This window comes from Pan paniscus, chromosome 14 (assembly GCF_029289425.2).
Source record: "Pan paniscus chromosome 14, NHGRI_mPanPan1-v2.0_pri, whole genome shotgun sequence".
NCBI classification, from domain to species: domain Eukaryota; kingdom Metazoa; phylum Chordata; class Mammalia; order Primates; family Hominidae; genus Pan; species Pan paniscus.
Window position 1 is genome coordinate 20,420,907 of NC_073263.2, and position 26,718 is coordinate 20,447,624.

The 26,718-nt window shown below is 38.2% G+C and overlaps 1 protein-coding gene across 2 annotated transcripts in view; it reads right to left on the minus strand.

The window, feature by feature from the left end:
• The window catches only part of XPO4 (exportin 4), a 124,411-nt gene that overhangs the window by 11,846 nt on the left and 85,847 nt on the right, over window positions 1-26,718 (minus strand). For both annotated transcript variants that reach the window (XM_008958510.6, XM_055097151.2), the window contains exons 10-18: window positions 18,802-18,978; window positions 18,100-18,242; window positions 17,456-17,601; window positions 16,477-16,654; window positions 9,864-10,023; window positions 9,188-9,357; window positions 8,192-8,366; window positions 5,763-6,056; window positions 5,063-5,243 (exon numbers count right to left, since the gene is read on the minus strand). In XM_008958510.6, coding sequence (XP_008956758.3) covers window positions 5,063-5,243; window positions 5,763-6,056; window positions 8,192-8,366; window positions 9,188-9,357; window positions 9,864-10,023; window positions 16,477-16,654; window positions 17,456-17,601; window positions 18,100-18,242; window positions 18,802-18,978 — 1,624 coding nt within the window. The remainder of the gene's footprint in view (window positions 1-5,062; window positions 5,244-5,762; window positions 6,057-8,191; window positions 8,367-9,187; window positions 9,358-9,863; window positions 10,024-16,476; window positions 16,655-17,455; window positions 17,602-18,099; window positions 18,243-18,801; window positions 18,979-26,718) is intronic.

The following is a 26,718-nucleotide window of genomic DNA, read 5'->3' on the forward strand; positions in this document are numbered from 1 at the left end:
GGAATGCGAGAAATACAGAAATTAAAATGTTACATAAAAAAGAAAGTAGTTTAAAAAAGAACAACCAATATGACAAAGGGTTATCATTCTTAATACATATGAATTATATATATATAAATATTAATGAGAATACTAAGACCTAAACAGATAAATTAACATCTCTAAACAAACGTTTATCAAAGTCTGACTCTAAAGGAAAACAATCCATTCCAACTATTAATCAAGCAATACAAATTTTAAAAAGATACTACTTCTGATTCATTACATTAAAAATAATTTGTAAAAATGATAACATTTCACTGCCAGTAAGGATGAAATGTGGTTAACCTCAAAAGCAATATATTAAGACCATTTTGAGAATTCTATCTATTAAGGATATAATCAGAAATTCAGACAGCCTTGTCCACAGAAATGATCACTGCATCACCATTTATAAGAGGAAAAAGGTAAACATTCCAGATGTCCAATATTAGGAAACAGGCTAAATTCCAAAATGTGGAATGCCACATAACCATTAAAAATATCATCACAGATTCTAATGACAAGGGAAAGGTTAACACTACATTAAACAAAACGACAGAATATAAAATTGAATTTAGTTCGCAGCTTGCCAGGAGTAAAAGCAAAATAAAAACAAACTTGTATTTAGAGCATGATCACAAAGAAAATTGGACAAAAATAACAAAAACAGAAATTCCTAAAATGCAATGTATAGTTGACTCTGGATGGTGTCCAAAAGTAAGCATGATTTTTCTGTCTCTATGTTTATAAATTTTTTCTATTAAGGGCATATTTCTTATAACAACAACAAAAAGATCAAATGAGGGATATGTGTCTACTTAAAATCCACTTGTTAAGCCTAATGCTGAACTTCTCCCCTGGAATCTTTGTTCTGGTTGGAAGAATCTCCTGTGTTAAAGCAGGAGTCACCAAATGTTCCCTGCACATCATGCTGGTAAGCCTGGATTCTACCCAAGGAACCCCAGCCTGCTCTGGAGCAGAAAGCTGGTACTAGAGCTTGACTCCCTGCTCCAGGTATCTGCCAAGAAGACACGTCTCTCAGAGACGGCAAAGGCTGACCCATCATGGGCTCCAAGAGGGCTCAGTCTCTAACCATGTGCTCTGCTAAGGAGTCAAGAAAGCAGGTCGGATACCACGTTAAAGAATGTCAAGGCCAGGCGCAGTAATCCCAGCACTTCGGGAGGCTGAGGTGGGCAGATCCCCTGAGGCCAGGAGTTCGAGACCAGCCCGGCCAACATGGCAAAACCCCATCTCTACTAAAAATACAAAAAATTAGCCAGGCCTGGGCTGGGCACGGTGGCTCACTCCTGTAATCTCAGCACTCTGGGAGGCTGAGACAGGCGGATCACGAGGTCAGGAGTTTAAGACCAGCCTGGCCAACATAGTGAAACACAGTATCTGCTAAAAAAGGCAGGCACCTATAGTCCCAGGTACTTGGGAGGCTGAGGGAGGAGAATCACTTGAACCGAGGAGGCAGAGGTTGCAGTGAGCCAAGATGGCACCACCACAGTCCAGCCTGGGTGACAGAGCGAGACGCTGTCTCAAAAACAAACAAACAAATAAACAAACAAATTAGCCAGGCCTGGTGGCGGGTTCCTATAATCCCAGCTACTCGTAAGGCTGAGGCGGAGGCTGCTGTGAGCCAAGATCGCGCCATTGCACTCCAGCCTGGGCAACAAAAGTAAAACTCTGTCTCACAAAAAAAAAAAAAAAAAAAAGTCAGATGCCAGTTTCCAGTTATGCTTTTATTATTTATTAATTATTATTAATATTTTTTGAGCTGGAGTTCCGCTCTTGTTGCCCAGGCTGGAGTGCAATGGCACGATCTCAGCTCACTGCAACCTCCTCTCTTCCCAGGTTCAAGCGATTCTCCTGCCTCAGCTTCCTGAGTAGCTGGGATTACAGGCATGCACCACCATGCCCGGCTAATTTTTTTGTATTTTTAGTAGAGACGGGGTTTCTCCATGTTGGCCTGGCTAGTCTCAAACTCTTGACCTTAGGTGATCCACCCGCCTCAGCCTCCCAAAGTGCTGGGATTACAGGCGTGAGCCACCACACCTGGCGCAGTTATGCTTTTAATATCTCACCTAGTCCATTAACTTTGTTTTACAATATTTAGAATATTTTATATTTTGTTTCAGCTATTATCTTTATTTTTAAATAAAATATTTTCTTCCTTTTTACCATCCATTTGCCCGATGTGCCAAAGATGTTTCCTTATAATTTTCTACTTTGCCTTCATTTTTGTTTCTTCTGAATTTCAACCCTACATACTCGTTTTATTCTTTTTACCCCTATTTTGTTCTGTCTAGCCTGAGCATTATAGCATCAATTTCTTTTCTTAACCTTATTATGACTTTAATCTTTTCGCTGCTTTTATTTTGAAAATCTCTCCTTCAAATGCTTAGCTTTATTGTTTGCTCTACAATTTGTTCTTAGAATGGCAGATGGGAGGAAGTGCAGCTGCACCATAAACCTGGGAGATTGTCTTCAAACACCTTAATAGCCCCCCTGCCCTTTCTTATTGATTGATTGATTGACTGAGACAGAGTCTTGCTCTGTCACTCAGGCTGGAGTGCCGTAGCACAATCTCGGCTCACTGCAAGCTCCACCTCCCTGGTTCATGCCATTCTCCTGCCTCAGCCTCCAGAGTAGCTGGGACTACAGGTGCCCACCACCACCACGCCTGGCTAATTTTTTATCCCCTGCCCTTTCAATGTAAATGATCTGAAACATTTCACCCTTAACCAAAGAAGACTCCCAGGTGGAAAAATATTCCAAAAATATTAATGGCTATCCCTTATTGTTGGTACAAGTCCTACTGGGTCCAGGGCAAGTCGTACAGAAATTATGTTACTCAAAGAAAAACTCAGGAAGGCTGTGCTGGGGGAGGATCCTCCATCTAGAGTCCAGTAAGGAAGCAGAGAGGCAGTTCTGATTCCCTAAAGGGGCCTTCAAGGTAGGAAGAAGATGGAAGATTCTAAAAACTGGCCACAGCTCCACAATTGTTTCTCTAAATGTTTACTTCTATTATAATCCTTCCTTTTTTGATAGGATTATAGAATATTCTAGAAATGTGGACTGTCCCTTCTCCTTTCTCTTATTAACGCTGCCCAGCGCTGGGATCTACTGTAGTACTTAAGTAGGTAGGAAACACGATGGAATCACTATTTTAGGAAAATTATTCTGAAAATAAGACAAATCTGGTAGTATGTCAGAAACAACTAGGAAACTTAGTCAAAATATAGATTTCTAGAGTTAGTAGGTCTGAGATGGGGCCTGAGTGGGGGCATAGAATAAGAATCCAAGAAAATGATGATACTATTTCTAGAAATGAAAAAATTGAAACAATGAGCTGATTTATGATACACAGGGTAATCATGATAGTAAATCATCTAAACATATACATGTTTTAGCTCTGGGTCCTAACATTTAGTTACAGATTCCTCTGGGGACAAGATTCTGAACCTGGGGTCCTGACACACCTGGAAAATGTATAGAAGAGTTTCCAAGAGTCCATGAACCAACTAATACTGTATTAGTAAGAGGTTAAGAATGCTGGGCACAGTGGCTCACACCTGTAATCCCAGCACTTTGGGAGGTTAAGGTGGGAGAGTAGTTTAAGCCTGAGGTTGAGGCTGCACAGAGCTGTGACCATGCGACTGCACTCTAGCCTGGATGACAGAGGGAGACCCTGCCTCTCAAACAACAACAAGGAAAGAAAAAGTTAAGAACTCCTGGATTAAGCAGAACTGACCTGAAGAAAGTTAGAAAACTTGGGTGAAAGGCTGGGCCTAAAAACAGACCAGAAAGAATTCACTGAGGAAAAGTGAATTTGTACACTGCTTTTCAGACTATCTCACCTTGGTACCCCTAGTTAACTGCAAAAAAAAAAAAGAGTAAACCTTCTACACTGTGAAGTTGATGGTACCTAGCTCAGGACAGATATTGGAAAAACCGTGGCCCAAGAATAAAAAAAAAAAAAAAAAGACATGGTCCAGTGAATAAGGAATACGAAAAAATTAAGGAAACAGAACAATCTCAAGGATTGGGATAAATAAGTCAAGTGGATATTATAGCACCCAACTTAGAAAGAGAATCTTACAAGGAAGAAGCCAAAAATGTCCATTACCACACATGTCTGCACAACATATAATAGGAGAGGCTAGATATGATTCATTTTTCTGTCATGAAACAGGATCCATTTTGTTTGAAGGCAAGGTTGGCAGTGAGATAGGAGGGGAGTGAACTCTACAGCACTGAAAACTATACACATATATGAGGTTTAAATTACTGATCAGGTTCTTGCCTGTAACAGCAACTATCTTTTACCTACTGATTGTCAGACACAATGCTAGGCACCAAAGACACTTTACAGCTGATCCTTCAAACACACTGAAAGGTATTTATTATCATACCCATTTGACCAGCTAGTAAAGACATAGGTAGGCTAATCAACTCCCCTCACATCATACTGTAGGTGAGACACTAGGCTAGGTCTTCAAAGTGTGGGCTGTTAACTCCAGAGAGAGTGCTTCCTACACCAACAGGGCTTTCCAAGCCACACTCTGGAAAGTGCTAGGGTTTCTGGGGTGGCCACCGTGGGGAACATGGAGAAGTGATTAGTCAGGAAGTGTAACTCTGAAGAGACTGGCATCTGGAGTCACAGGCTGGGATTTGAATCCCAGTCCTGGCTAAGTATCTGTGGCCAAGTGACTTAAGCTCTCTGTGCTTCTGTTTCCTCATCTATAAAGTGAGAATAACAATGGGATTGACTTCATACCATTGTGAGAGGTAAGAACAGTGCTTGGCATTTAGTAAGATCTCAATGAATGAGAGATACTATTTCTATTATTCTTACAAGAGGCAAGGCAAGCAGGAGGGCCACTGGTCCTCACCCTCACTTTGACCACAAAGATCTTCTTTCATTTATTCCATAAATTGAATTTCCTCATGAGATGTCTCTTACAGAAAACAATCCTTTGATTTAATAAAAAGGAGGATAACAACAAAGTTTAAAAACCATCACGTTACATTTTACCTGTATCACTGAAATCTATGAATTCTTTTGACAGCAGGTTAGTAAGAAGTTCCATAATGAGAAGCAGGTCTTGGTATTGCTCTTCTTCTGCTGTAACATCTATTCTTTGCCGCCCTAAATTATTCTTAGAATATACTTGCAACAAAGTAAGGCAGGCTTCATATAAGTTCATAGCTTTGGACTGCAAAAAAAAAAAAAAAAAAAAAAAAAGCACAAATTATGCTACTTGGTACACTGACATTAAAAAAATTTTAAAATATACTCTATATAAATTAACTCCGAATTCCAAGAGTAGCAATAATTCTTGCTTTAAACTACATTAAAACAATAATTTCTATAAAGCATATATTAAGAGTATATTTTTTTTAATTTTACCCCTTTTCTAACAAAATTTTAGGACAAGAATTTATATTCAGGTGCAGCAAACCACCATGGCATACATATACCTATGTAACAAATCTGAACGTTCTGTATATGTATCCCGTTTCCTTTTAGAAGAAATTAAAAAAAAAATTTACATTCATTCAACATGACTTTCTCTAAATTATAAGTTCTTTTCAAAAATCTTTAAAAAAAATCTTTTGAAGGAATAAAAATATTATTTAAGATAATACTAATCAAATTTTAAGCAAAGATCTATTATTTTATTACAGCTTCAAAGAGTTTTAATCCTGAGGGGATAAAATTAGAAAGTGCTTACCTCTCCAAGATAGCATATCTGTTTATGTGCAACTTCAACAAAAACTTCTATAATGAGATTGACAGTCTCTGGGGTATTCTTGTAAACTTCCATCAATCCAATGCAATTGGTAAGGAAGTCCATTAAAAAATTAAACAGGATTGCTACGTTGTCAATCTGGGTAGCCTCAGCAATGCCACACAGGGCCTCCAGTGTGGCAGTGATTTCCTGCTTGACTTCCTCTTGCTGACACATCTGCTGGAAGTTTTCTTGGTTTATCACTCTTAAGAATCGCTGCTGAAGTGGCTGAAGAACCTATAAAAATAAACCAGGAATTTTCTTAAAGCTCAGTTCTCATGCTTTATTTCCTCTGCTTGGATACATATTCACTTTCCAAAACATTTCTAATTGTTGGAGGCAGGACAAGCACATAACAAAGAATATCTAAACCAGACTTTACACTCCCCATTTTGAGGGTCATCCTAACTTTCCGCTCATGTAAAGCCAGAACACTCAAAGCATGGGACATAACTGTCTCCCTGCCACTCAAAGAATTCTGCCATTTCCCTCCATCTCTTTCCAAGTAATGAGTCAAAAAGGAAAAAAAAACTTTGTTTACAAAATCAGACAGTAAGCCACATTTGGCCCATGGGCTGCAGCTTGCCGACCTCTACAGAGTGAAGCCCAATTCAAAGCTCTTGTCTGTTTTTTTCCTTTTTCCTTTACCTAATTCCTCTTGGCACAGAACGTAACTTCAGATAATCAGTCCTGCCCTGTATATAAGAGTACTCATATTCAAGAGGACAGTATCTTAATTCAACTTTAAGTTGTCCATATGATAATACAACTGTTTAAAATAAAAATACTTAGTCAGTCTGGTTTCCCCTGGATTTGAAGTCACAAACAACTGCCTAATTCCATTACTGTGCCCCTTCTCAAACACTAAGGGCCCTCTAGACAAGGACTGCAGGCTGGCAACCTACACACACACTGGCAACTCTTGGCCCTTGATTTAAAGCCTATTAAATAATGTGCCCATGGTTGTTGTTATGGGTCAAACTGTGTTCCTCAAAAACTCATATGTGGAAATCCAAACCCCAGGATATGAACTTATTTGATAATAGAGTTGGCCGGATGCAGTGGCTCACACCTGTAATCCCAACGTTTTGGAAGGATGAGGTGGGCGGATCACTTGAGGTCAGGAGACCAGCCTGGCCAACATGGCAAAACCCCGTCTCTACTAAAAATACAAAAATTAGCCAGGCATGGTGGTGCGCACCTGTAATCCCAGCTACTCGGGAGGCTGAGACAGGAGAGTCGCTTGACCCAGGAGGTGGAGGTTGCAGTGAGCCAAGATCACACCACTGCACTCCAGCCTGAGTGACAGAGCAAGACTCCATCTCAAAAAAAAAAAAAAAAAAAAGAAAATAGGGTTGTCATAGATGTAATTAGTTCAGATGAGGTCATACCGGAATAGGGTGGGCCCCTAGTTCAATATAACTGATACAGAAAGGGGAAGTGTGGATGCAGACACACACAGGGGGAGCATGTGAAGATGAAGGCAGGGATCAGGGTGATGCGTTTATAAATCAAGGAATGCCAAAGACTGCCAGCAAGCTACCAGAGGCTACAGATTTTCCCTCATAGCCTTCAGAAAGAACAAATCCCATGGACACCTTATAGCTTGGACTTGTAGCCTCCAGACGTAGGAGAAAACAAATTTCTGTTGTGGTATTTTGTTAGAGCAGCCCTAGGAAATGAATATCATGGTTAATCTGCATCTTATTCAAGACAGGAGAATATTTCCCTGATCCCTAATGAAAATTTAATAAGCCAGTCCATGCTCTCGACTGAGTTGGGAAAAATGTGCCTAAAATGCAGAACACTTGATAATATTCAATGTCATCACACACGGGCAGGTACAGAAAAATTATAAGATAACATCTGTAAAATAAGAAGCTTCAACCCATTCATTAGGAGAAAAAATATCAGAAAAGCTATGACTGGGCCGGGCACAGTGGCTGGTCACATCTGTAATCCCAGCACTTTGGGAGGCCAAGGCGGGCAGATTGCTTGAGGCCAGGAGTTCGAGACCAGCCTGGCCAACATGGCAAAAGCCCGTCTCTACTAAAAAAAACAAAAATTAGCTGGGTATGGTGGCATGAGTCTGTAGTCCCAGCCACTTCGGAGGCTGAGGCAGGAGAATCGCTTGAACCCGGGAGGTAGAGGCTGCAATGAGCTGAGACTGCACCACTGTACTCCAGCCTGGGCAACAGAGTAAGACCCTATCTCAGAAAAAAAAAAAAAGAAAGAAAGAAAAGAAAAGAAAAGAAAGAAAGAAAAGCTATGACTGATACATTTATGTCTCCAGAGACTCTTACGGCAACGCATAGATAAAGGAACTACAGAGTTACACAAAAGGGTGCAATCAAAATAGAAGGCACTGTTACCTCTGTCCAATACTGCTGTTTGGTTTCTGTGTCCATATGTGCAAAACCGCCTAAGACTAGAGCCTTCATCAATGTCCTCTGCACAGGACTTGACAAGAAATTAAGAGGTGGGCTTCGGCTTGCAAACTGCTTAGCTAAATTCCACCAGTTCTCACATTGAATTACTAAGTTTGCCCTACAGGTAGAAATAACAAAACATAAGATGTATTACTAAGTATATACATACACACATACACATATACACACAAAGAAAACAAAAATAAAAAATAACTAGATTTAATTACTTTTAAAGCAAAGTACAGTAAACTTAGTATAGACTTTGAAGTCACAGGCTTACATTCAAATCCCACTAGTTGTCTGGTGATGTAAAATTTATTTAACCTCTATCAATCATCACTTCTCTATAATCTGCAAAATAGGAATAACAACAGTCTCCTGGGGCTGAGACTGATATAATGATTAAATGAGATACTACCTATGACGTGCTTAGAAGAGTACATAGTAAATTATAAGAATTCAATAAACCAGACAATGACAATGGTAATAATAACAATGATATTCCTATACAGTAAGAACAACGAAAACATTTCTAGAATTGTTGTAGAAAGCACTAAAAATTTTACTTTCCAACATTAAATTTTAAATATCAGTATTTAATCTTTAAAATGGGGATAAGATGTCTAAAAATTCAAATGAGCATATTCCACATAAAAGTGTTTGCAACACGATAAATTACTAATGTGTTACTCATAGGGCTTTGATGCCAAGTCCTGAAGGAGTCAATGTAATGCTCAATTATAAGATGGGAAAGCTCCATTTGCATTTGTAATAGTAGTGTGACATAGTTTTTAAAACGCATTACTCCAAAAATGTAGGCTCTATCTGGAATTAGGACTGTGTAACCATTTGCCAGTTCAAAGGACTACACTAAGAAGTGAAAAAGAGTTTCTCACCCACACACATACACACACAGTCAGCCTCCAACAATGGGCTAACCTTTCTCTTCTTTCCACCAAAGTGACAAGGAGCTGCACAGTGTCATTTGCAAGGTCCTGCTCACTACTCCAGACCGAGAGGTTACTGATGACTTTTTGTAAGAGGTAGCCAATTATCCACTGAGAACCCTCTGTATCTGCTCCGAACGCTGTACTGAATGGCAGGCTTATCTTAAGAGAGGAAACAAATTTTTTAAGGTAAGCAAGAGAGATCAACTCAAGAAAAATAAAAACAGAGAGAAATCGAACTGAAATTAGTATCTAATCTGAAGTAGTGCTTACTTCACATCAACTTTACACATGTACTCATTTCCACTGGTCAAAAAAAAAGACATCCTCAATCCACTCACATTTTCCAGTGTGATTTTCCCGTCAACTTCTACTATTCCCATAGTATTAAAAAATTAACATAGTATTAAACCAAATACAAAAAAGCATAATCTATTCCCAAATAATAATCTGTATCTTCAACAGCAGTTAAAATAAACGATATCAAGGGATGTGCTCAAAAACACATTAAAACAGCACTCCAGTCACATAATTCTCTTCCACACAGAAAATGTTAAACTGCTCTTAAACAGTTCTATTTTGATGAAAAACCACCAAGAAAAATGTTCCTGCTTCTATAACTGCTATCATCATAAATCCAAATGAAGTTTTAAGTTTTACATTCTGACCTGATCATACAGTTTTTCATCCACCAGGAGATAAGTCTTTGCCCAGCGTTTTAAAAACCAAACAATATCTTTGCCCATCTGGGGACTTAGTAGATGAGTGAGATCTGCTCTTATTGCTCGAGATTCAACTTCTGAAACTCTGAGAATGGCAGACAACAGCCTGTAGGTATAAAACAGAAGTCGTTTATTCTTTTATTTATTTAGTTGTTGTCTAATCATATTTTTTTCCTTAAAAGTCCTTTTTTGTCTTTCAGTTCTCTGGATTTAGGTCAGGCTATACTTGAAAACTTCATCTACAGAGTTTTAGACAAGTGTCCCATATTATTTCTGATCTTTCACGAAGCAGGAGACAAGATAAAGGAAGAGTCAACACTAGAGATGTCCTTCTGCTGAAGTTGTAACCACATGTGTGAATATCAGCATTACTAGCTAAAGACAATTTTCAGATTCAAAATTTTCAGATTTTCAGGAGAAATACATCAAATTAAATCTTCAGAGTACATGCCAGACTCTTTTAGCATGTACTACTTAGCATCACTACTTAAAACTACCCTGGTTAGTATAGTTTGTGTTTTTATATCATGGTCATGTTACAGTACAAGATCTGGGAATTATTTAGAAAGTTTTGAATATTGAGCCTTGTTTAAATCTAATATTTCCTAGTAAACTTGATTCTTCATGGTATTTTTAAATAAAACTCTTGCTAGAAAGATTACCTGTGTAAGTACACATATTGTCCTTTCCTACACTACATAATTCATATGGTCGTGTGGTGTCAGTCACATAGCGTGACATGCAGACAAACAGAAATGTCTTTGTTGAGGAGGGCACATAATCAGAAGTGATATATATTTAACTTGACTTTAGCCAAAAGGCAAGGAAGCAAAGGATGTAATGGAAAGACCCCATTACACACTAATGAATATCAGTGCTGAGAAAAGGATTCTAATCACTCAAATTCGGCTTATGCTCCTTTACTAGTGCTCTCAGGAAGCCTGAAATGATCTCATCATGAAATCATACACACGTGTTTCAGTTCTTTACCCCACTGGATGGCCCACTGTCACTGCCCTTATCTTCCTACAGCCTCCCTGGGGTCACTGCCCTTCCTCTCTTCATCTAGCCATCTGCTTCCTCTTTCCCAGTCTTCATGGCAGCATCCTCTTCTCCTGAACTTCTTCTTTAAATCAGGAGGTTTTTAAGGTTCCACCCCAGAATCTCTTCTATTTTTTTCTTTTTTAGACAGAGTTGCTCTGTCACCCAGGCTGCAGTATGCCCAGACACAATCACGGTCCACTGCAGCTTTAACTTTTTGGGTTCAAGCGAATCTCCTGCCTGAGTTTCCCAAGTAGCTGGGACTACAGGCACACACTACTACACCAGGCCGATTTAAAAAATTTTTGTAAAGACAGGGTTTCATCATGTCACCCAGGCTGGTCTTGAACTCCTGAGCTCAAGCAATCCTCCCACCTTGGCCTCCCCAAGTGTTGGGATTACAGGCATAAACCACCATGCCCAACCTTCTTCACTGTCTGCACACCTCCTATACCACCAGTGCTCAAACTTAAAAAAATTTTTTAGGGGGTATATGAACAACAACAAAACAAACAAATAAAACCCCAACAATCTCCCAGTACAGTAATACATTTAAGTTGTAGATATGTCAAAATTCCTGGTAAGATTAAATCATTTTAAATATCTATTCCAGCCTAACAAAATTCAAAAGAAAATGGTTACATTAACACTTTAAATTTATGCACTGGAGTTTTATTATCACAATGTTCTGATACCCACTATCACCCATTAAAAATATAAACAGATTTTCCTTATTTTTATTTCAATTTCATTTTCCCATAGAACATTATCCTAATATAATTTTTATGTTCCAGTATTTTGTTCATCATACTACATACTCTGATACAAATGTCTACATATTGAAAGATAACTTTTAAACATTTTCAATGACCATAAGACCATTAAGTGTTTAAAAATGTCTTCTGGATTATCGTTACGATACTTAAAACTAGACAACTGAGCAAAACAATATAAATTTAAATAAATTATTAAACATAAATAAACACAAACATAAAATTGTATGCATCTCTTAATGTGATTAACTTAGTAGGGTTCTTTCCCCACTTAGTACATGTATCTTTGAATGAATATTACCTATTGCCAGATGAGCGAGTGGAGCATGATTTGATTCCTATTTTTCCTTTAATAGATATAAGTACTGAGAAAACTTCATATAAGTAGAACCTATTTTTAAAATCGCAGAGTACCCCAATTATTTGAATTTCTTCCAAGTTATACACCAAAAATCACAGAGATCTACCAACAAAAATTATTTTTAACCATCTCTTAGTTGATGTGATTAGGTCCTCTTGTTATTTAATGCAAAGGACTGAAACCTGCTAACTGTCCACTCACTAGTGACTCAGTCACTTAGTCAATGCCACACTGTTTGCAACTGTCCCTCTCCTCTGTGGGGTTTTACACACCTGCCAATCCACATGTTCAGAGGTAGAAGTGAAAACTTTGGCTTTTCTTTCGTAAAGTGGAAGAAACATCAATGAAAGAACCACTCAGCCTGAGTCAGGCAGGTCCAGGGGAGGCACCCAGGGGCCTTTCTTCTACCTCAGAAATACCTCTCATAACCCAAGAACCTTTCTCCATCTTCACTCCCAAGACTACGTAGGAAAATGCTTCCTAACTTGCCTTGTCACCCTTTAAATTTATCACCCATGGAATAGTATCTCTAAAATATTTTGATCAGTTCGCTTCTCTGCTGTAAATCCTTGTCAGTATTTTTACTCCCACTTTATCAGCCCCACCCACAGCAACCTCCCTGCCTCTCCACCCTCATCCCCCCACCAAAGCTATCGCCCTGCCCTCCTGGGTCACACACCAGCCACACCTAAGTTCTTCTCACTTGAGCAGGGCTCTCTTACTGTCAGAGGCATCAAACCAGACTGACTCCATCTTGAGCGAGGGCTAGGAAAATGATGCTGGGACCTGACGGCTGCATTCCCAGAAAATCAGGCATTCCCTATTCTCTAGATGTTTACAGTTAAGGGAAGAAATTAATAAGATTTACTAAACAGACCCAGACTTGGGAGTGTCCAGATATTCTGACATCTGGAGAACAAAGGCATTCCTAATTTTGCTTTAAAGATAGTAATATTGATTCTTGCAAAATACAGTAATTAAGAAAAGTAATCCTTTATCACAAACCCTTGTAGCAAAGCCCATCTCCCCATCTTTTTTATCATATATATACACTATATATACATACACTATATATATACACACACTATATATATACACACTATATATATACACTATATATATATCTATATATATACACACATTATATATATATATATATACACACACATTATATATATATATATATACACACACACACACACACACACACAAGCATTGTGCCTATGGTGGACGTGTTCCTCCTATTTTCTTATTTCTTATTTTCAGGAACTTCCTGCTCTGTCTATGGAATAGCCATTCTTTTATTCCTTTACTTTCTTAATAAACTTGCTTTCACTTTACTCTATGGACTCGCCCTGAATTCTTTCTTATGCAAGATCCAAGAACCCTCAGGGACCCCTTTCCTATAACATTGCTGCTTATGCTATTGTCACTGCCTGAAGTACTCTTGTTTCAAGAAGCCCCCTCTGGTTCTCCTCTGCCCGTAGATTAGGGGAACCAGGAGCTCCTATAACACCCTTACACACTTCTAACTGTATCCTCAGATGCTGGCATGCATAGGAGTTGAAATACAACTCATAAAAACATCAAAATATTTTTAAGTTGTTGATATTCCAAGATTAATACCCCATTCCTACTTCAATTCCTTAAAGCACTATATCTACAAATATATTTCAAACAGCACTCAGTTTCTCATATTTTCTAAGTCAATCCTAGATTACACTTGTATGTCATAAATCCAAAGTCAGCACAATAAATCAAACAGAGCTTTAACTTCTCACAACCTCCACTATAGGTCTGAGCCACCATCATCTTTCTCTTGGATTACTGCAGTTTGTCTCCTAACTGGTCTCCTGGCTTCCATCATTTACTCTCGGGTTTTTTTGCATTTTGTTTTTTTTTTTTTTGAGACAGGGTCTTGCTGTGTCGCCCAGACTAGAGTGCAGTGGTGCGATCTCAGCTCACTGCAACCTCTGCCTCCGAGGTTCAAGCGATTATCGTGCCTCAGCCTCCTGAGTAGCTGGGACTACAGGAGGCGAGCACCACCATGCCTGGCTAATTTTTTGTATTTAGTAGAGACGGGGTTTCAATATTGCCCAGTCTGGTCTTGAACTGAGCTAAGGCAATCTGCCCACATTGGCCTCCCAAAGTGCTAGGATTACAGGTGTGAGCCACAGTGCCCAGCCTCCATCATTTACTCTCAATGCAGCAGAGTAAACTTCTTAACATTTAAGTTACTCTTCTGCTCAAAACCCTACAATGGCATGCTGCTTCATTCAGAACAAAAGCCAAAGATGTTACAAAGGCCTAAGACCTTCTCTGTTTTCCCTCTATTTTCCTAACTCCATCTCCTACAAAATTCCACCTCATTCTGCTCAACCCACCACGGCATTCTTGCTGTTCTTGAACATGCCAAGCAGGCCCAGGGCCTTTGCATTCACTGTTTATTTTGCTTGGAATGCTCTCCCCCCAGACACCTTCATGGCCTCCCTTACCAACCTCACATCTCTGCTCCCAAGTCACCTTCTAGATAAAGCCAACACTCATCACACTAATGACAACTACAACAATCCCTACTGATACTCTCACTCTAGCTTTTTACCTGTCACATTTGCTGTCTTCTAACATGCTGCATAATTTACTTATTTATTCTCTCTCCTTTATAAAGAGTTCTAAAAGAGAAGTGACTTCTATCTGTGTTGTTCAAATACCCAAAGGCTCCCTGTTACGTTGTCAGCAGTCAATAATTATTTCTCAAATGATACCTGTTTTAAGAAATGTGAGCTGCTTTTTTAGTGAAACAAGAATGTTTCTACCATAACATTAAATTTCATATTAATTCTTTGGATTAAAAACATGGTGACTTTTTTTTTTGGTCCCAATCCTCCATAGTCTGTGCTCTCAGATACCAAAATGTTTTGCTCCCACACTAACATCTGACAAAAATGGAAAAAGCACTTAAAATACAAGGAAAGCATTCCTGATGCTACTGCCCAAGCAAAAAATATAACAAAGAATATATAATATGACAGCACCCTGAAATGAACTGCTTTTTAAATTAACATTCACCACCAACCAAACCAGAGCAAAGCACTGATTTCCAGAGACACTAAATCTAATGACTAAGGTAATCCTAAAATGAATATATAACTTTTTCAATAAAGTATGATTTCATTTCAAACAAGAGAATGCAACAATAAAGGAAATAAATTCCCCAACATTTCCTTGGTTATCAGCTTAATATTTCAACTATTTTTTTAAAAGCCACATTTTCTATTGCATGTTTAAATGATATCCATATATTTTTGCATACTAAAAAGAATGAAGGCGACAGCATCCTATTTGAGTTACTGGTTTTGCAGCTGACAAAAACCAATGTTATTATCATTACTGACATCTCTGCTTGCAACCTACATTTAAAATAAAGTTAAAGATACTGAAATTTCACATGTTGTTTTCAAATTCACTTTCAGGAACTTTTTTCTTTTTTTTTTTTCTTGAGACAGAGTCTTGCTCTGTCGCCAGGCTGGAGTGCAGTGGTGCAATCTGAGCTCACTGCAACCTCTGCCCCCTGGGTTCAAGCGATTCTCCTGCTTCAGCCTCCCGAGTAGCTGGGACTACAAGCGTACACCACCACATCCAGCTAATTTTTGCAGGTTTGGTAGAGACAGGGTTTCACCATGTTGGCCAGGATGGTCTCAATCTCTTGACCTCATGATCTGCCCGCCTCGGCCTCCCAAAGTGCTGGGACTGCAGGCGTGAGCCACTGCGCCTGGCCGGAACATTTTTAATACAGGCTTATCCCTCCTTAATTTCACCATTAAGAATTAACGAAAATTTTGCCATTAGTATTAGGAAGATTAAAGTGAATCATCCCATTTGAGGCACTCTCCTGTATTATAACAGGGCTCTTAAGTTTCACATTTAGAATACATATTTCCATTTTACGAGATACAAATTTTTATCTATCATTTTCCATGAGAAAGCCACTGAAATGTAGTTTTAGCTTTTATGAACGATACTTGTTGACGTTCATCTGGTTCCCTTCATTTAGGGCGCCTGCATGCATCAGTATTGCTCTCTGATGGACAGGCGTTATGTTCCTAACTACATTCAATGTCCCTTCCAAGTCTCATTGTATTCAGAATAATTTGACATTACTTTTTTTCAGTACTGGGTATAGCTGTCAACTCTCACTAGAGTGGCATTGCCTAAATACACTGAGTACTTGTCATCCTTGTGTATTTCAAGGCTTCTCCAAGTTTTCATTTTTTTCATGTATCAGATTTACAACGTGCCTATCACTCCAGTCATCTACCCATCAACTCAGAATTTATAAAACAGTGTAAAAATTACAAGAGCACAGCTATAGAGTTTATATTACCTAATCACAGAATCTGTTCTGTTGTACCCTGGGATGGAAGAAGCCTTTTCTCCTGGAGATCCCAAAATTTGAAGTGTTGTATTAATGTCAACTTCAGATGAATGCTTAATGGAATATTCCATTATTTCTGGAGGTATTAGCGGAGTCTCTCCCTGAGTATCATCAGCTAAGAGGTAGCCTTCAGTTTAAAAAAAATTAAAAATGAACACTTAACAAATCTACATTTATCAAATTGTACTATAAATGTTTTCAGTTTGATTTATATACATCATATAAATTGATGTAAATTATAAATGTTAACCTGTTAATTTCAAGTTTATGCAAAAAAAACTTTCTATGTCTCAGATAAGTAACCCTCAAAACTACAGAAAAGGACAAATGTTTTATTCACCAATTTTGTAATTCATAGGGGCTTTTTAATCTACTACCTTAAATAATTTTCAGTACTGTATTCTGTAAAGTTAATAGAAATTTTGCTACTATCTATATTAGAAGTCAATATTAGGGAATTCATTTTCAAAAGTCAAGATTTTTTGCTTATTATTTAAAATATGGAAACACTAATAGTATGGTGGTCAAAAAAGAAGATCCTAAGAGTCAGACTGCCTAGATTTATATTCTGGCTCTAAAAATTAATAGCAGTGTGACAATGGGCTAGTTTCTTATACTCTCAAAGTCTCAGCTTCTTCATCTATTAGTTGGGGATAATGACGATGATGATGATAATAGTAATACTACCTAGCAATACTAATTCAGCGGGTAGAATGAGATCCATGAAACATTTGGTATGCAATAGGCACTGCATACATATTAGCCAGTATTTTTAAAAAATGCATCCATAGTTCTATGACAGAAAATGGCTGTATCCAAATTTTATCCAATATTATATATACACTATTGTTTTTCATATAGGAAGCTTATTTTAAGGCTTAAATTGCTCAGTTGGCAATTACATTTTAAAAAGAAACCACCAACCAACCTGTAACTAAAATAAGCCAGTGAATATCTTCATAGAGATCATCAAGCATTTTGTTGTCAACAGTGCTTGAACCCGGTGAAGCAAGTAACTGTTGCTGATGTCGTTGTAACTGACCATGGAGTCTTGTTACTCTTTCTTCTAATAAACTAAAAGAGAAGAAAACAGTAGCTTCATAAAGTTCAATAAGCAAAGACATGGAACAACTTACAACTTCCATATATTAGACAACATGAATTAAATGTTAGCGTAAAAACACATATACAAAAACAGAGTACACAACTGTTCTCATAGCGCTATAGGAATTATGATTTATTTTTTATAACATAGAATTAAAACACTGCTTTACAAACAATCAAGGTTTACAACAGGCATTTGAAAACTCGTTATTCCAAGTTTTTACTGATATGGGTCAAATCATTTCTCATACCATGTTTTCCATAATCTCTCTGCCATCTATGCTGTAGTGCCTGGGCTCCAAATGTCTAAGCCAAGGAACGCAATCATGAGTATGTTTCTGTCCATTTGTTCCAGTGTGCTGGGACACGGGGTGGGGGTGTTTAAAGTCCTTAAACACTTTAAGTGCTCTCCAGGGAATTGTGAATAGAGAATATTTGCTCCATGGGGTTTCTTTGGACTGTGTGTACCTTGTCAGAAGAGGTATACAGTGTTCTGCAGCAATTCTTCCTAGCATTCCTACACTGGCCAGTTGATCAGAAAACTGGTCTCGATCATCCTCTTGAAGTTCACTTATTTCTTCCTCCTCACGAGAGGCCACACCATTGGCAGTCTATTGCAAGTAAAAGAAATAAACAATGAGGAACTGTATTGCCTATTCAACGTGCACTTCTGTGGCTCCATAACATAGCTTAGATAGCTTAGCACTGCATAGCAAAAGGAGAGGGGACACAGCCGACCTTTGAGCACAGCTATCTAGGAACTCCCTTCTAACAATGCTGACAGCCGTGGTAGTTATCAAAAGGGGGAGAACGTACAAGAGCAAGAAGTACAGGAATCACTCCATGGTGATCAACACAACTGCACACCCACAACCCACCTCCCGTATGGGAGAATTGAACTTCTGTCACTGAAATAACCAGACATCCGTGGCCCAAATTATTCATATCTCTTGACAGCTAGACAGAAAGAGGTGGGTAACTGAAAATTGAAAAGGAATATACATAGGCAACATCCCATATAATAAGAACTCAGAGAACAGGCCACTTTTGCTCCCAGCAAATCTTCTGAGGGAACCCATCCTAAATTTCTGGCATTATATAATGTGTAACATGGTAAAATATAGCCTATGATGAAATAGACTGTTAATTACCATCTTGCTTAAAACTCACCAAATTTCTTGTGCCATCTGGAGCAGCTAGGTGGCACTGAATATAGGAATTGAAAACTTGAACTGCATGTTGGGTAAAAAAGCCTTTATGGAAATGTTTGTCATCTTGAACCAAAGTTAACCAGGACTCCAACAATTTATCATATGCTTCCATGTATACCATGTCATCTTTATCAAGCTAAAAGAAAAGAACATTCATAAAACAAATGTCCAGAGAACGACAATTGGCATTATAACAACAGTCATATAAATACATACAAATAGTTTAAGTTTTTCCTTTAACAGAGCTTCCCAATTATTGATAAGTTTTTATTGAACTTTCTAAAATCTTTCTAAGTTCAGTTTAAGTAAGTCTTAGGCAATCTGGAATTAAAGTTTATTTTTAAAACCAGCTGTTTAGTGTTTTGTGGAACATGCATTTTTCAAATAAAAATAATATTAACATTTTCTGTAGTCAAGAAGAGAATTGTTAAAATAAAAAAAATGTATATACCCTACACACTTTAAAATGGTTTTAGAGAAACTGAAGGATGAAAACAGACTGACTTAATCAGCAGGTTTAAGAATATGTGGGGAGAACTCCACCAGTGCTCCTTAACAAGAAATAACTCATAATAAAAAAGAACAGCAAATTCCATACAGTAGAAAAGCACTGTCTTCAAAAAAATGTAATACGCGTTGACTCAACTCATAATTATTAGAGAAATACCAAAAGTGTCCCATACTTAGAGAAAAATCAGAAATTTAACAAGCACAAATACTTTGTGAATGTGGAAATAAATTTCTCCCTCTTCTTGGTTCTCCATCTTTTTGGTTCACTGCAGTTAGTTTTTCTTCTTACAAAGGAAACACATGTGGGAAACTTAGAAAAAGAGACAAGTAGATAAGATTAGGGAAAAGCCAGGCTTCTTCTTGCCCAAAGCTCTGACTGGCTAAATAGGCCTCTCTCCACGAGCATGGTACCGGATGTAACTAGACCTGCATGAGATCCACTAAGGAAACCCTGAGGCTGTATACGCTTCAAGATAGTCTCAGTGAAATTGTTTAGCTTGTAATCCTAATTGTCCTCTTTCCTATTCTTTCTTCTTCATTTAGCTACTATTACTGAATTAAAGTGTTACACCAAAACTACACCACTGAGAAAGAAGAGAAAAATTATCAGAGAAAAAGGTAGGATGACTATGCACACCACCAGGCTGTTTCACAGAGTTACTTGTGGTCCAAGATCTCCCTGAATGGAGCTAACATTTGGCTAAAAGGTCACTCTAGTTTAAAAACCTACAAAGGTCAGGAGGCAAGAATGAGCCTGGCATTTATATCGCAGAGAGAGCCGGTGGACCTGGAGCAGAGAGTGATGGGTCCTGACATAACATGGGGTGAGAATGGGGGCTGGGAGGCAAGAAACAGATCAAAGGCCTTGATAGGCTACGACAAGGACACTAGGTTTTCTTCTAGTTGCAGCAAGAAGCCACTGCAATGCTTGAAACAGATAGAATGCTTTTTTTTTTTCTTTTTTTTTGAGATGGAGTCTCGCTCTGTTACCCAGGCTGGAGTGCAGTGGTGTGATCTTGGCTCACTACAGCGTCCGCTTCCTGGGTTCAAGCGATTCTCCTGCCTCAGCCTCCTGAGTAGCTGGGACTACAAGTGTGCACCATCATGCCCAGCTAATGTTTGTATTTTTAGTAGAGACGGGGTTTTGCCATGTTGGCCAGGATGGTCTCGAACTCCTGGCCTCAAGGGATCCTCCTGCCTCAGTCTCCCAAAGTGCTGGGATTACAGGTGTAACCCACTGCACCTGGCCAGATATAATTCTTTAAAGGAAAATCAGACTGCTTACACTGCAAAGTATAATGGTGCCATGGACCAGGGGAGAGATGATGCCAAGCAGCCAAACTGGGTACAGATTTTGGAGAAAGGGCTGACACTGGAAAATGACCCGAGGCAAGACAGAAAACAAGGGCAGTGGTGGGGGTGCACCTGGGTTTTTATCCTGACAGCTGGGAAGATTCCTACAATACAGAAGGATGGGGGTGTTGGACAGGGCAATGTGAGATGACGCATACAGACAGATGAAGGCCTCTTGGCCTTTCTTCTTTTGGACATGTTATATTTTAGATCCAAAATAGGAATCCAAGTGGGAATGTTCTATTAACTGTTTGATACATGTCTGAAGTTTAGGAAAGAGATCAGGGCCGGAAATACAAATTAGGGCATCATCAGCACACAGATACCTAAGTATTTATTTTTAAAGTTGAAAACCCAGAAGCATTCACTTAGAAGATGGTGATTAAGAATAAGGAGGAGCCGGGCATGGTGGCTCATGCCTGTAATCCCAATACTTTGGGAGGCTGAGGTAGGTGAATCACCTGATGTCAGGAGTTCAAGACCAGCCTGGCCAACATGACAAAACCCCATCTCTACTAAAAACACAAAAATTAGCTGGGCATGGTGGCAGGAGCCTGTAATCCCAGCTACTTGGGAGGCTGAGGCAGGAGAATCACTTGAACCTGGGAGGCAGAGGGGAGACCCACACTTATATAAAAACTACAGTATGGCAGATCATTAAGGATGAAGGACTATTCAATAAATGTTGCAGAAAAACCTGTTATCCACATGGAGAAAAAACATTTGCATCCCTACTTGACTAAATTCTAAGATGTTAAAGTCAGGAAAGGCAAATTTTAAAGAATTTAGAAGAAAACACAGGAAGGGTAGGCGTCTTTACATTGGAACCAAAATTACAAATCATTAAAAAAAAAAAACAACTTTCAACTACATTAAGATGAGGAACACTTGTTCATCAAACAATATGATGAAGTCAAAATGCAATGTGATATCCAGGACTAGGTCCTGGCACAGGAAGAGGACATTGGGGGAAAAATTGGTGAAATCCAATAAAGCCTTTAGTTTAGTTACTAATAATATGCCAACGTTAATTTCTTAGTTCTGACAAATGTACCATGGCTACAAAAGATGATACTATTAAGAGAAAACTGGGTACAAGGCACATGGAAACTCTCTGTACTGTCTTTGCAAATTTTCTGTAAACCTAAAATTATTCCATATTTTAAATACAGAATTATTCCATATTTTAAATACAGAAAAAAAGTGAAAAAGCCATAAAAAAGAATAGATCGGTGTATTAGTTCATTATCTCACTGCTGTAAAGAATTACTTGAGACTGGGTAATTTATAAAGAAAAGAGGTTTAATTGACTCACAGTTCCGCAGGCTTAACAGGAAGGATGACTGGGAGGCCTCAGGAAACTTACAATCATGGTGGAAGGCGAAGGGGAAGCAAGCATGTCTTAGCATGGCAGAGCAGGAGGGAGACAGTGAGGAGATAACTGCCACACACTGTCACGAGAACAGCATGCGGGAAACCACCACCTCCATAATCCAATCACCCCCCACCAGGTCCCCGCCCCTGACACGTGGGTATTACAAGATTACAATTCGACATGTGATTTGGGTGGGGACACAGAGCTAAACCATATCAATCTGAAACCCATATAACCAACAAGAAACTAGTTCTAGAACATATATAGACTTTCTACAAATCAGTAAGGAAAAGACAAACATCCCATTAGGAAAATGGGCAAGGGACACAAACAAGCATTTCCAAAAAAGGAATCACAGAACTACATATTTAAATATATGAAAAGATGCTCAATGTTACTGGTACTTGGGAAAGCAAATTAAGATCATATTTTATGCCTGCTAGTTTGGCAGTAAATGTTGATGAGAACATGGATCATTGAGAACTCACATACACGTAATACACTGGTCCAATCACTTTCGCAAAAATTTGACACTACTATCTTCTAAAAGTGAACATTTACATACTCTCTGATCAAAAAATTCCACTCCTAGGTTTATACTTTAGGAGAGCTCTCAGTCAGGCATGGTGGCTCATGCCTGTAATCCCAGCACTTTGGAAGGCTGAAATAGGTGGATCACCTGAAATCAGGAGTTCAAGACTAGCCTGGCCAACATGGCGAAACTCCGTCTCTACTAAAAATACAAAAATTAGCCAGGCGTGGTGGAACATGCCTGTAGTTCCACCTACTCAGGAGACTGAGGCAGGAGAATCGCTTAAACCCGGGAGGCAGAAGTTGCTGTGAGCCAATATTACGCCACTGCACTTCAGCTTGGGTGACAGAGCAAGACGCTGTCTCAAAAAAAAAAAAAAAAAAAAAAATCTATTGAACGCTAAGAGCCAGGCACTGGAATATGGAGATGAATAAGATACTTTCTTTCCATAGAAACATCTGTGGCCTGTTTATATACTTAACAAAGCATGTGCTTTACAGCCATCATTTGTTAAGTCTTAACAGTTTATCTTGCCAAAATAAACAGACTGGTAACATATCACAAGAGGAATTTAGGAATAGCATCCTCTGACTCACCCAGTCTCCAAAAAAAAAAAAAAAAGCAGGATATTTTCTAAGACCTATCTTGGTTGTTTTTTAGGTACATATCTAACACATGTTATCGTGGTTTAATTATTCATATACATAAAAGTATAACTAAAAAGTAAAAGTCATATGCCTTTCTATTATTAAAAAAAGTTTTCAATAATCCCTCCTATTAACACTCTGATATTAGAACAGAAGATCAGAGGTAGACTGCAAGAGCCTCAACTCATTGGATGGCAATTTACAGTAAGACTATGGACTTCTAAACAGCCTTCTGGTTTCTTTTGGAGATAATATAACTCATCGAGCAAAGTGTGAGAAATATGGTTGTTGACAATTGGCAACTAAATCTTTCAGTCTAATCACAGAAAACTGAAACCTAACCTAGCGCTTTTTCATAATACCCTGGCCCTGCTCCATGGCCACTCTGGCCAAAACCCAGCAGCCAAGGCAGCAGCACGTGCACAGAGATGACTAAGGACACCAAGCTAGACACTATGTGCTCATGCCCTTGGTATTGTCAGGCCTGCTGCCAGAGAGGCTTTGGAGAGGGGCTTAGAGCTTACGAGACTACTTGACCCCACTTTACTCCATCTGGAAATGCAGGGTGGAGAAGGTAATCAAATTATGATATCAGCACTTATCTCTCAATGCCCATAATTACCTTGGAAGTATATGGAGCAATAAATTTGCAACCCTTTAGTCATAGAAAAAAATCTTTTACGTTTTGGTAATTATGTTGAATACATAATTCCAAAATAGTGGTTACTTTTATTTATGAAAATGCTGTCAAATGAAGCTTTGAAAAGAAAGCTTTCAATATGTGAAATCTGTCCCCTTTTTGACATCAAATTGAATTTCAGAGATTAAAATCTAATATCACTACATGATTCCAACTACATGACATTCTAGAAAAGGCAAAACTATGGAGACAGGCGAAAGATCAGTGGTTGCCAGAGGTTGTGAGGGGCAGGGAAGGATAAACAGGCAGAACACAGAGGATTTTCAGCACAGTGAAACTACTTTGTATGATACCTTAATGGTGGACATCACACACTTGTCCAAACCCATAGAATGTACAATGCCAAGAGTGAACCCTATGTACACTATGGACTCTGGATGGCGATGATGTGTCAATGTCGTTTCATCAGCTGTAACAATGTACCACTCTCGTGTGGGATATGTTGATGGGTGAGGGTGGGGAGGCTGCATGTTTGAGGGGGTTTGTATTTTCACCCAATTTTTGCTGTGGACTCAGACCTGCTCTAAAATATAAAGTCTTTATCTATATTTATATTTATCTATATAAATCTAATATCAGGTATTGTAAAAATATGAGCTAAATCTCATGCTAAGGTAGTTAGTTTGTTTTCCTGTGAACAGCAACTAATCATCATGACAACTCCAAATCCTTTCAATGAAATTGGAAAGCTTTTTCTGTTGATCATCAAGATTATCTTCATATGTAAACATAAATAACGTGTTAGATATGTGATTCACAGACAAAAAATGCAGTGAGATGAATATGGGCAATTCATTTTCACAGAAAATCTTATGTCTACAGAATATCCTTCAAAAAGTTCCTTTTATATTATTCTTTACAACAGTTTAGAAGTGAAAACAGCTTCAACTATCAGAGATTGTAGAAGCTGCAAAAAAGTGCCCAAAACACTGGCTGGGAAGTTCACCAGCAGCATCTGCTTATAGACTCACTTGGCAGAAATAAGTAATGTACGAAACACTTGCATGCAATAACAGGAGAAGGAAAAAACCACAGGTTAAAAAACAACAGAAAAAGGCTCCATCAATATACTATACTATTTCTTAATCTGCGTGGTTGATACATAATCGTTCATTTCATTATTCTTTATATTTTTATAACATAAAACTAGTACTTTATATGAATGAAACATTTCACAATAACTTTAAAATTTACAGGCATCAGCACAATCCCCACGTGTAACGACAAATCACAAATAATATTTGTGCTGCACAGTGTAAAACATTAAGAAGGACATATGAACGATTAAAGACTGAAAGAGCTATACTATTAGTTTATTTTGTTATTCATCTGCTATTGGTATGTAGATTCTTTCCTAGCGAAGTATCATTTAAGGCAAATATGGGAACAATATAGTGACACAAATGTCACAAATAAAACTTCATGAACTCTCCACTTAAAAATGTAGGAATTTAGAAGTCTTTGAATGTCAAATGAAAAATAAATCCTTGTCTAGTTATTTTTATTTTTTCTAGGTAGTTCTTAAAATACAGAATTAATTTAACTTCAGAATACCTATGCAGCTGACAGTATTCCTGGTTTCTGGAATCCCCCGAGAGAAATGGATTTAGTAGACAAGTATTGCAGCTGTTAGAAAAATCTTACAGACAGATCACTTAAAACAACAACAACAACAACAACAAAAACAAAAAACAAACAAAAACCACTACCCCCACAAAAACACCAAGAGTCCAAGCTATAGTTTTCAGAAAAAGATTTTAAATGCTGCACTACTGGATTAACATACTTTCTTCCTTTTGAAAATGCACAGGAGTTTCCAAATTCTCAATGTAAAGGAATGCATACACGTTAAGACACTGTTCCTGGCACACGATAAGTGCTCAATACAGACTTAACAAAGCTGAATAGTGGCTGACATCTCAGGGACTCACTCGGCTTACCTGGAGTAAAAGGGCAATCCCTTTTTTGATTTTTTTTCTTTTCTTTTCTTTTTTTTTTTAAATTTTCCACATAGTATGAAAATGCTTTAGAAATCCCTTTTTCTCTACCTCACTCTAGTATTCATTTTTGAACCCCAGGCCAATTGGATCTAGTTACGTTTCTAATACTAGCATAACAAACAATATAAGGGATACGATATGGAACAATAGTTATAACAGTAAGTAAGCTTTATTATAAATCCACTGCACTAAAGGTGCAAGAATTCTGTGAAACTTAACACTGGTTCTGTACTAGGATTGGTAAAGCAGATTTAAACAATCAGAGCTGACTCATACAAGTCATGAAATATTACATGGTTATCATCCAATTAGAATTAAAACATTAAAACAATTCTTAAAACACTTCTTTTAATACGAATCTGTATTTAAGGTAAAATAGTAACTAGTTTTCTTCCAAATATCCTGGTAGAGCTAAAACTATTGTTATTATTTCTAAAAAGTATACTTTTAATGTGCAAGCTTTAAAAAATACTCATGGATTTAATTCTATCTTTTAAGCAGAGGAAATGAATGTGCTTGATGGGTGGGGGGCGCTGGACAGCCAGCTTGCTCTCTCCAGTATCATCAGTTTATTATTTTATAGCTACAAGAACCGTTTGGTGGGGATGTTGGCAAGGATCTTCAAACAATCCATCCTTTCATGGGTGAAGGTGCAAGGTAGACTACACAGTTACACTGTACTGACACAACCATCCCAGAGAATAAGCATTGTTTTCCCTCTTATCACTGAGATATCCCAAAATTTATGCTCCCCACTTC